Raw genomic sequence first — 12,614 nt, 5'->3', positions numbered from 1 at the left:
GAATTTATACGAGAGAAGACATCTCTCAAGTAAGCAAGTTTAGATAGCTATGAACTATCCATTAATTTCGAAATAAATTCCGATGATTTGGAATTGTTTTCGCGAATAAAATATTCAGATAATTCATTCCTCAAAGAAAAAACTCTGGCAAAGAAGTTTCCCCAAGATAGCCATCTCACCTCAGTGTGGAATAACAAAGCCTTTCCATCCTTTTCAAATTCTTCGCAAATAAGTCTGAAAATGCGCGAATTTAAAGCACTCTTTTTAATATAATTTATTATATGTACGACATCATCGAGAACATATCTTAAATCTGAAGGTAATGTTTTTGCAGCAAGTGCATATCGATGTAGCATACAATGCATATGTTTCGTTTCTTGGTTAGCAAGTCTAACTTGGCCTCTAAAGCCAGAATGAAAGCCAAGCATTGCTGGAGCTCCATCGGTTGTGCAACAACATACATTATTCCAAGATAATCCAACCCTGTCAAAAAACATAGAAATTGCTTGAAAAATATCTTCTCCTTTAGTGGTCGATTCAAGCGAATAGGAAAATAAAAATTCTACTTAAGTCTTAAGTAGTAGTGTCGATTGTAAATAGAAGGTAAGTAGTCACAAACGGAAAATACAGAAAAGAAATTTTTATTCTAATATTAGACCAGAATTAAACGTCACTGATGAATGGAAAAATGTGATAAAAACATACGAAAGATTTTAATTAGAAATAAAAACAGCTCATTTGCCAGAATTAACTAATGATTGACGAATCAATTAAAATATTATAGCAGACTAAAACTGTCATTGATTAGGTTTTTACTTGTAATTTAATAGTAAACAAAAAGTGGCCGCATGGCCATATGGATAGTAATCCATAAACTCAAATTTCATATCACATCAAAAAGCATATCCTTCTATGTAAATTCGACCATGAGTGGTTTCGGGGCATAAAAAGGAAAGGCCTCTATTTTAAAGACCAAAAAATAATTTGGCACAGAAAATGTGCTAAAACAATTGAATCATCAATTCATTTTTAGAAATTTCAAATCAATTATATCGAGTTTTTAAAATTTTTGACTTTTCGAGACTTTTAATGTCAGGACAAAAACAATCTGACAATCTTTCGTTTTTAAAAAAGAGAATTCTTGGGAAAACGGTACTTTTCTTACAAAAAATCGGTATTGCGATGGTCTATACAAAATATTTCTTTTTTAAAAATTTTGAAAAATTTTTGCGAATTTCAGAATTGGCGAACTTCCACTAAAACTAGGCCAAGAAAAAGATTTGAATCTGGAACTGAAGTCCGGACTTCAAAATGATCATCAAAACTCTTATTCTAATTTCAAAGCATGAATGTAATTAAGTCCAATACTTATCTTTAATTAATGTTTTTTCTTCTTTTAGGACAGCTACTCGACAGAAAGGTCACCTATCGATTGGTTAATCTGTGGGCCCTTTGTTGGGCCTCCTCGATTCGCCTCCTGTAGGCGTAGGCAATTGATGGTTCGAAGTATTGGCGGTAGATATTTGACCCGTTTTTTCATAAGCTGGATAGAGTTCCGATAGAGTTTTGGATAGAGTTCAATTGAATGAATGCTTTCTTCGGCATACAAGCTGATGCACTTGGAGACTTCTTCTTTGGTGATTTGAAAATAAAAGATGCCAAGATGTTTAAAAATTATTATTTTCAATGCCGCGGACCCCATGATCCGCAGGCGTAGGCAATTGATGGTTCAAAGTATTGGCGGTAGATATTCGCCAGTACCGGGTGTGACCCGTTTTTTCATAAGCTAGATAGAGTTCTGAGAATGAATGGTTTCTTCGGCATACAAGCTGATGCACGTGGAGACTTCTTCTTTGGTGATTTAAAAATAAAAGATGCCAAGATGTTTAAAAATTATTATTATCAATGCTCTGTTCTATATACAGGTCCAATTTGTCTGAACAACTGAAACCACATAATTTTTAACCGTATGTTGGTTAGATCTTTGTTTGTTTCGGTCTTTTCAGGGTATGGGAAAGTTTCTCTTTTGGCATTTGTTTTTTTGATAAAGTGTGTTTAATATTTCTGCTCTTCGGGGGACGCGATATCTATCTAATTGGACCCACGTTTGATGAAAAAAAGATGAAGACAGCCAAAAAACGAGTCAAGTAAGAATTGCTCAATGTACTCAATCTCCAAACGACATATAAGTTCTCTGCTGTTTGGTTATCCATTAAATTCGAAGAGAGTCCTTTGTCCAAACTGCACCACCTTGCAATGTATTTGGCCATGACCAAGTCGAGTTGGTCCTAGAAACATTACTTTAAGTCGACCTATTAATTTTTATTATCCCGCACGTCTCTCTATGACTGCATTTTTTAAATAAAAAATACAAAAGTATTATTCCGTGATAAAAATACATTTTTATTTTTGTCGCGTGATAAAATCTCAACTTTATCCCAAAAGCTAACCTAAATTTAACCTTATCCCTATCCCCAACCTATACTAACCCTTATTTTAACACAAGGCGAACCCTAATCTATTCCAACTTTAATCATAAAATAATGATTCTTTGATTAGTACCTAAAGAATCTTATTAAGAATTATTTTTTATAAACAAAAACACTAATTAATTTTATAAAGTCTCGCAATATTTGTTCTTTTTATGACAGATCCTTCTTCATCTTGAATATCAAAATTCATATTTTCTTTAGCAATAACTTTATATTTTTTCGTATCAATTTGATCATATAATGGATAATGTCTATTTTTAGCATCAATATCTTGCCGTAATAGACATTATCCCCCACCTTAATCCGCATTATAACACGTGATAAACAACCTTAATGTCGTTTTCGTCGAATTTCCATTTCCGTTTGTTATTCATTAATTTTTTGGACTATAAATAAATTTTAATGTTTTTACCTGACAAAAGACGCAGTTATTGATAACTTGCATTATTTCAGAACGACTAACACCATAGATCCTTGTCTTCAGATGACTAATCATTCGATCTCTTCCAAAATGATTAGAATTATGCTCGGACTATTTTTAGATGATACAACCAGTACTTCAATCATTAGTAATTTTAGTTCTGCGTCTTCAATACAAAAAAATCGTAGTTTTAGGCCATTTCTTCGTATATAAGCTTTTCCATCAGCAAAAGAAAAGGTTTCTGCATGTTGTTTGACTTTATATCTCTCCTTTTTATCCAAAACTTCATCCAAATTCTGGTATTCTTTGTATTTTTTGATTTTTGACAAAGTATCTCTAGTCAAAACCAGTAGACCCATTTTTCACGTGCCAATTTAATTTTATCAAAGTAAAATTCTTTTTAAAATAATTAATAAATATGTATTTATGACTGTTAATAAACTATTTTCTATATTTTTTATTCGAAAATACGCTTGCGGTCCGAGCAGATGCCGGGTCCAGACAAAAACCAGTGACGCTTAAAAAACAATATTACAGACTAAATCTAAAATCAAATCTCAAATTAAAATTGACTAGTTGCGACCTAAACATTAGACAACTCTCTAAAAAAATAAGGAATCACATTTCTCATTAATGAGACTCATAAATTTTATTTTTAAAATGAATTCTTAATTATTATTGAATTTTTGATTTAGACAGGTGGTAAAAGCTGTCTTTTCGATTTGTTGAAATTTTTGAGAATATAAAAAATTGGCTATTCTCCAAAAATATTTGCTGACTTTTAGTCCAGAATAAAATCAGTTTAACGACAATATTACTGTTCAAATGCTTTAAATTACTCAACTTAAAAGTCCAATTAAAAAAATCAAGTTTTCCACCTCATTTTCTTGTGCCATTTTCAGAATTTTAAATTATTATTTTGCTTATTCTTCTGATTCTCTCGGACATCTTCTAAGTTAATTTCTTTATTCTTCTTTTAACCTTTTTGTCATTTTTTTGTATTTGTTTCGTTTTCATCTATGTTAGTATGCCTTTTGTGGTTTAATGAACATTCGAAAGAGAGAGAAAATACGCTTTTGTGTCTACACCTGCCTACAAAATCATGGAAGAATACTTTCTTTTAGATAGACCAAAATTTCGCGAACGACTCCGAACAACAGGACCGACTGTTCTGCAACATGATCTAATTTTCGCGAAGAAAACCCTAAACAACTGCAATGATTTGGACGAACTCGGCGGACAGGCACAAAACCGCGGAATGTTAAGAAAGTCGTATCGTCCGTGTGTGGCACATATGAGAATATGATTTATTCTGTTCATGTTCCTACTGGAAGTGCTATAATAATAGGCCTCGATAATGACAAGTTTTGCTAATCCAATAAGATTTCTTGAGACTTTATAAAATATTTAGGTATCTTTAGGAAGTTTTCTATCGAGAATGTTTTTATCCTCCTTATTCCGTTTAAAAAATAAATCCAACTTCGTAAACGAAGAAGTTCCAACACAGCTGTTACTTCTGAAACTCGATTCTTTCTCTTCACCACAAAACATCACTGTTTAAGTTTTATTGTAAAGACATTATCGCCTTTCGTAATAGAGGAAAACAACTTTAAGAGTACCTAAATCCAGGACATTATGTCGAAAAACATTCTTTCAGCGTGATCAAAAGACTTCTAACCTTCTAATCCAACTAAAACTGAGTGAGTACAAGTAAAACACAAAAATGAAAATCTCTCTTTAGTTATTAAAAACGCATCCGAACTTGAAAATTTTTATTTAAGGTACTACAGTTTCGGGAGGTCCAAAACTCTTTTGGTAAAAATCGTCATGTAAATTGCCTCAGCAAAATCTCTTCAAAGAACATGTCTGTATTACTCTCAGAGTGTCAATTCAATAGATAAAGCTGTCTGTTCATTTTCTGGTAACTCTCAATCAATATTATACAAATACATAAGGTCTCCGAATTTTACAATGCCTTAAATATCAAATATCTAACTATATTCAGTCGCACTAAAACAGCAGTTTAAAACAGAGTAGACTAAATAAACAGAGTAGACTAAATTTTTTGGACTAAACTGGAACACACTAATATGCTTTTTTTCTGCGTTTGTCGACAGAATTATCAATGTCAAATATTTTCATTAGTTGGCCAACGCCTAAGTGAAAAATGTCATTTCACATGCTGGACGTTGGCATTTCTAATAGTCGTAAAACTAGAATGATTTTTCAATTTGAACTCTTCATTCAAAATTGCCAAAATGTGCACAAAACTTGATATCGAAAACATCTTCAAAACTTACAAAAACGACCAAAAATTGTTTAAACTTCTAAAAAAATCGGATACAATCACACCGTTAGTAAATTTGATCATAGTTTAAGAAATATTATCGAAGGCCGATATTTACAATCCAAATAAAATTAAAAAATTTATTTTGCTACTGAAACAAAAAACCTTAATAAAAATCAAATAGCATCCAACATAAGCGAAACTGAAAAGACCGTTTTGAGAATATTGAAAACTAAAAGGATGTCGTCCATGTTACAGAAAGTAGCTGATTTAAAGAAAAAATTCAAAATATCAAAAAAATGCAAATTGGAGTCTTAACATATGTTAGACTTCGAGCACTGTCGACACTATATGAAAAATGAGAAAAGACGGAATAAAAAAATTGAGAAAAGACAAAAAAAGACATAGCATACATCGATTCCTTTTACGTGTCCAAAGTTATCTTGACTTCTTTGGCTTATACGAAAAATCTGTCGATGTGGGTCACCTTCTTGCCGTGACAGGTGATAGTTTTATACTACGAAAAGACCTACAACTACTCCCCTGCCGGATCGGATCGATTCAGCGACGTCGGTGGCAGCAGAGCAGGCGCGAAGCCGTTGCTCCCAAGGACCTCTTTGCTTATCAAACTCACCCTTCTACTTTCCAGAGACATTGAACCAAATCCTGGCCCCAGCAAAAAGAACCTATTACGTATCTTGCTCAGAAGACTGCTGAACTTTATTCCTTCCTGGAGAAGCACGACGTGGACATTGCTTTGGTGCAAGAAACAAAGCTCTCGGCCAAAAATCGCTTGCCAGATTTCCCTGGTTATTCATACATCCGTCGGGACAGACCGGGCTCTGTAAATGGGGGTGGCCTACTAACTCTTATCAAAAAATCCATCCCGTTCACTAACTGTACCTCCCAAGCTTACTCGCTAATTGGCAACGATCAAGTGATTGAAATGACAGCTATAACTGTCTCTACAGGGTCATCAACTAGGAGACTCTCAATGTATACATACCTCCTCACTCGTTATGTCCTCATGGATGGACCCCTTCTATTCAAAACCTCCAGTCTCTCAACAATGTCGTTATTTGTGGTGATATGAACGCAAAGAGCCCGATATAGCTAAAAAATCAATCTCTCAAGTCAAGAGGATCTCTACTATTCGACCAATTGATGGTTTAGTTATCCTCAACAATCCCTCATCTCACATCAGAAAACCGTCAAGGAAGGCGACGCAATTTTCTCCTGACATCCCGCTGTGTACTCCAATTCTGGCCCCAGTTACTTCTTGGAAGGTCATTTACGACTTAAATTCTGATCACAAACCGATTATTATTGAGAATGCCCAAAAACCAACATCGACATTCAACGGCGTGTTATACGAATTACAAAAGAGCTTCCTGAAATGACTACTGTCTCGCTCTAGAAAAATCATTGAATGATTTCGACATTATCAACTTTCGTTTGACTGATTTAGCAGTCAATTATCTTAATGCACTTATCATCTCCCCTCCAAAAAATTCATTCCTCAAGGAATTATACAAAATTCTCCCAAAGTTACAGTCACGAAGTAAACGCCCTTATAAGACGCGTAACAATTCGATGGAAACGGGTCCTTTATAAAACTGAGGAATCTAAATTCGCAATCTGTGCTGGACGGCTTCAATGAGAAGAGACCCCCAAAACGAACAGTAATAGTTTCAATCGATATCTTCAACGTTTGACAGCGTCCCTCTGTGTGGACTCATCACAAAATTTTAAAGACAGACCTAAACAAACCTCAAATCCTGGCTTGCAAACTTCTTATCGGGTCGAATGGGATACGTCTCCCTTATGGACCATTGTTCAAAACAACGCTATCTTCCAAATGGGGTACCGCAGGGTTCTGTGTTGTCCCCTTCCCTGTTCAACTTATATTTACATGACTTTCCGGCGAATGACCCAAACAACTTGACTTTATCTTACGCAGATGACATTATCATTGCTTCTAAACACGCAGATTACATATCAGCCTCTCTCAACATCCAGCAACAATTATACTCCGTTGAGATTTGGTTCATTTAAAACAGACTCGAGGCTTCGCCCTCAAAATTATCGGTCACCTATTTTCTTCCGACAGAAGACAATCAAACCTTCACCCGAAGTTATCTCTCTTTGGTTCTGACCTCCCACAATGCAAAACCCCTACTATCCTCGGACTTACTTTTGATCCAACTGTATGTCCTTCAACAAGCATGTCTCTAACATTTCTGACAAGGCAAACAGACGCACAAACATACTAAAAGCAATAAGTGGTCACATTACAGGCGCCCAGAAGCCACTCCTCAGACGAGTTTACAAACAATACATACGGCCCGTATTAAGTTATGCGAGTCCAAGCCGGGCGCTCTGTCTATCCATAAACTCGACAATGGCACTTCAATCAGTACAAAACCAAAAAACCATGCGCACAATATCTTGGTGTCTGAAATCAACCCAAATTGATAACCTCAAACTGTGAAACAAACTTTTGCCAATTGAAAATCATCTAAATATGAGAGGAGCGCAATTTTTATTTGCATCTCGAATTCCCTATCATCCATGTTCTGCTCTAAATGTGCTAAACGGAAATTCTCGTTCACTGAAGAACACGCCGGCGAATCTATATTCCCGGATCCTTGCAAAAATCGACGGCTTGCACCAATGTCCATACCCGATGAGGAAAATTCACAATTTGATATCCACATCAGCTATTCTTAAGCTGACGCCTAACTCTGTACTCAATAAACCTCCTCCTGACGTTCACTGTTCTGAATTGCATCTCGACCGTTCGGCTCAGACAAGCTTCGGCTCGTTTCCTTGGGTCATCACTCCTCATTAAACCACTATGCACACAAAATGGACATCTCGATCTCCCCCTTTTGCCCCATTTGCCATGCTGATGAGCATACAATCGCCAATCTATTCCGCTGTCATGGTCTTTTTATTTTTTTTTATCTCTTCTTAATTTATAAAAGTAAATAGAGAGCTAAGCTAATTAATGGCCTCACAAGACACCCGGCGTACTCGTCAACAGTTCCCCCACAGCGACATTTGTGTGTCTGGCAGTTTTTCAGCCTGACACGGAGGGAGATTGCGATTCTTAGGCATTCCTTGTCCACCAGGTTCCCGATGGAAGGGAAAGGGAGAGCCTTTGATCAGACACCGCTGCCTTCACAGTGACCTGCACGGAAACAAGCGACACTATATTGATTGGAGACAGGAAGGAGGGCTTCGAAAATTGTCTCACAAGAGATTTCGTCCCATTGACGCTGTACAGATTGAGAATTGGGCAGCTTCGAACCAAACCGAGCCTCCCACCAACCACAGGCTGCAGAGTAATCTTCGCACAATTTCCGTTCGGGGAGGTTTCTAAGAACGATATTGTCCCGTGTAACGTCACAAATAATAAAACTAAAGTGGATAACGGTTTTTTTAAAGATAAATTATTGGCACTTATAAGAAAATAATTAAAAAAACAATCAAGAATCAGTGCTGTAATTAGGATGCACGACAATGATCGGATCATCAGTGGCAACACCTCCATCTTCGTTCATATCAGAATGTGTCAACTGAATAAGAATATGATCCTAAACAGAATATCAAATTCAGAAAATAACAGATTGAACAAGCCTTTCAATAAGTCTTTGCAACATGATTTTCCGTTCAGCAAGTTCCTCTTCCGTATCAATGTCCCCAATAATTTCTCCAAGGTACCAAGCAATCAACTCAGATCGCCTAATCCCCAAACTCATCTCCTGAGACAACTCTGCCAGTTCATCGACATGCCGAATATGAGTGACAAGTGCATTAGTAATTTGTTTATATTCCTCATATGTAATAGAAATAGTCCGATAGCCTCCAGTTGTTGATGGGACAGAAGTCCGGTCTTACACTCAAGAAATAATGTAACCTGGGGATTGAACATTCATAGGAGTTTGAGGAGTCATTGGAATGTCCTCGGGAATAAAAAGTTCATCGGGACCTTCATGAAAGAGGATATCAGGGTGGTCCACTCTGATTATTGTTAACTTGACTTGCTATAAGTCGACATGCTTCTTTAATATGACGAGGCTCAACCTAAGGAATAAAAAACAGTGATAGAACCTCATCGCGAAGAAACATTCGTGCCATTGCTTCACTTAAGCGAATTATACTCTCTAACTGACGGACTGTAACACGCCAAGAAGTATTTCCACCAACAGCATCTCTCTGTCTCAAAAGCTTATATTGCTGGACAATATAATCTTGCGATTCTGGTGGAATTTTGGGGTTGAATTGACGTGAGAAAGCAATATATCTTCTTATATCTTCCAATGCATATTTCCGATCAAAAATACTCAAATTAAGTGCATGAAGTTGGACTATTTTACTAGCAATGGCATAGTCTGTTATCTAAAATAATTAAGAAACCCAATCACCTCATTATATTCATCCACAAGTACAAAAAACAGATCAAAACGTGACATAATAGGGGCAGACATATTTACGTTACGTTTGAGTGATTTAGTACGGTCATAATGTCCTCCAAGTGGATTGGCCGCTGCGAGAATACAAGTCCGTGCGTTTAATGTTGCTTTAACACCTGCCTTGGCAATCGAAATAGTCTGTTGTTCCATTGCCTCATGAATCGCCACTTGATCGTGAGTTTCAATCTTGTCAAATTCGTCAATACAACACACTCCCTACTCAATTAAAAGGACTGTCTACTCCGTCAGCTAGCATTAGTGCTCCTGCCTCGATTACTAGTTCCCCTGAATCTTCATCGCGGACAACTGCAGCTGTGAGTCCAGCAGCTGATGTCGATTTTCCGCTTGTATAAATAGCCCGTGTACTCAATTCCTCCACATGCCTATAAAATATAATACAATTCATTACTTGAGAAGCTGGCTTTTTGCAGTACTGGGATCTCCCACTACACAGACGTTCACATCTCCACGAAGACTTATTCCTTCAGAGGTTTGCTTACCAACTCCACCAAAAAGCATAAGTAAAATTCCTCGCTTCACTTCGTCGTTTCCTTCTCAATTCATACAAAACAATTCAACCGTGAATTGATGGGAAAAGGCTAGAACAGAGGTTTTGGTACAAATCTCTGTCGTTGTACATTTCTCTGATTATTTCCTCACTGCAGTCTTCCAAGGCGACTCTATTCCTCGTCTTTACTGACGAAGCCAAAAAAGCAAGTCTGTAATTAAGATCTCGTACTCCCAAAGCCTTCAGCCCACGTACCCCTTCAACTTCATATGCTCTATTTCCAGTCATTCGAGTCGATGTTTCAGCTTTAGCTCCCGGTAGAGACAATACAGCCACGTCTGGCACAACAATAAGTGTTCCAATAAAATCACAACGGTCCCCTGCCTGGGCTAGTTCCACACAGTCTCCACGAAGGATCACTTCCAGACTACGAGGGATTGACCCACGAGGAAGTTCCGACTGAGTTTCTTGAATTCGGACCTTTTGAAAATCAATGAAGTGTGACTTATCAACATCAAGTATGAAACGCGTTCGATTATTACAAACAGGATTGCGACAAATTGTGGGCTATGTGTTTATATAATAATACTACTTGTGAGTATTTGAATTGTTGTTCTACATTTCTTATAAGAGTCTGGCATTCAAAACAAATGAAGGCTCCTTTGACCAATTCTGGATGGACTGGATGTGTCCTGACTACCTGACCTGTTATTTTAATCAAAGAGCCAATTTTTCCACTGCTTAATTGCCTGATTTTTACAAAAGTTGGCACAAAATCAAAAGAAACAAAAAATTCCTTTTTCGAAGGAATTTTCCCTTTCTTGGAAAGTACATTTCCCACACTTCCACATAAAAATGGGTATATTCTAGACTATATTAGAAAAAAAGTATACCTGTAGTACTCCTCTGTAATGGTAACAGCCAAGTGATGGTTCCAAGAGTCGATATCCGAGTAGTCAACGTTAAGAGTTGAACTTTCACTATTTAATAGTTTTTGGGCAGCGATTAAGTAAATTTCTTTTCCCTCGGAATTAATGAACCTATTAAATATATTTTTAGTTTTTTTACTGTTCTATAAAATCTGAAAATAATAGTTGACAATTTTCTCCGATAATATCCTTTACTATGTTATCATTCTGCTGATTCAAAGCCTGCATCACGAGACTCGATGTTATATACCCGCTAATGTTAAAGAACTAAAATTAAATTTAATTGATTTTAATAAAATTAAATAATGATTTCAAATGTTTCACTAAAATAATTATTTTTGGATAATAAGTGAGTACCAGTGGTTTTTTTCTTATAGGAAAATATTCACATTAAACATTTTTTTTTCATTTGGTACAATAAAATAATTTTAAAAGCGGATCTTTTTCTATCTTATATTTATGTGGTTTTTTTAAACTTATTTACATATATTTAAATAATCATTTTAAAATTAAATCTTATAAATTTTTACAATTGATTTCACACGTTTTCATTTTTATGATTTCTAATAATAATAAAATGAAGTAGAAAACTCGTTTTTTCAATTCAATTTGACTAAAGTGTTTGCATTTGTCATAAATTCTAAAAACTTACCTACGTGTCTCATATGTCAAGAGATTTTCCAACTTGGAAAGACATTTTAATTTCAAACATGGTGAATTTTGAAAAAATTATTCTTCTAGTGATATTCGAAAAAAGCTGTTGATGAACTTAAAAGAAATGTTGGATGTTTCACGTCAACGTTTAAAAATTTAAGACAGTTATTAAAGACTTCTACTATTGCCAGCTTTATTATCAGTTACAAAATCGCTAAAAGGGGGAAACCTTTTGACGGAAAGTATATAAAAACGTGTTTTATTAAAGCAGCTGACGAAATCTTCCCAGAATTTGAAAACAAAAAAGATATGGTAAATTGTTTTAATAATATATTAATAAGCGTTTTTTCAGAGAAGAATTTATGTCATTCTTACATCTTAAAGGCTACACCAGTGGTGAAAACATAGCCGAAGCTTTTATTAACAAAATAAAAGGGACTTAACCATAGAGTAAAGATTTGTTAATTAAAACTAATTCAGAAAATATTGATCTTCTTCAGTACAATAAAGTAAGATGCCTTTCCAGGTGGGATATTCTTAATTCGTTCACATCCTTTATTGAAGAGATTCGATATTTTCTTGGTGCAAAGGAATTGAATATCAAGAATTGACCGAAAATTATGGTTACAGAAGCTATATTTTATGACCGATCTATGCTAAAAACTTAATTAATTAAATTTAAAACTACAAGGAACTGGAAATATTGCATTATTTATCTTGTAGGAAATTGTCTTATTTGAGAAAAAACTATGCTTGTTTGTAGATGATGCAGATTATGGGATTTTATCTCATTTCCCCAAATTACTTGAATATTAGATGGAGATTAAAACGATTGAGTTTAAAGA

General features: G+C 35.4%; 1 protein-coding gene and 1 pseudogene across 1 annotated transcript; both read right to left on the bottom strand.

Moving 5' to 3' along the window:
- Nucleotides 1-8,668: 8,668 nt before the first annotated feature.
- On the bottom strand, nucleotides 8,669-9,828 carry LOC115229252 (annotated as a pseudogene).
- Nucleotides 9,829-10,252: 424 nt separating this feature from the next.
- On the bottom strand, nucleotides 10,253-10,753 carry LOC115229251 (DNA replication licensing factor MCM6-like; the record flags this gene model as incomplete). The annotated part of the gene is made up of 1 exon (XM_036499151.1): nucleotides 10,253-10,753. A coding segment is annotated over one exon (501 nt), but the record flags the coding sequence as incomplete, so codon positions are not given.
- Nucleotides 10,754-12,614: the final 1,861 nt, after the last annotated feature.

Source organism: Octopus sinensis, unplaced genomic scaffold, assembly GCF_006345805.1.
Source record: "Octopus sinensis unplaced genomic scaffold, ASM634580v1 Contig12217, whole genome shotgun sequence".
Taxonomy (NCBI): Eukaryota; Metazoa; Mollusca; class Cephalopoda; order Octopoda; family Octopodidae; genus Octopus; species Octopus sinensis.
Note: the sequence above shows the minus strand (reverse complement) of the source record. Positions and strands in the feature narration are given on the sequence as shown.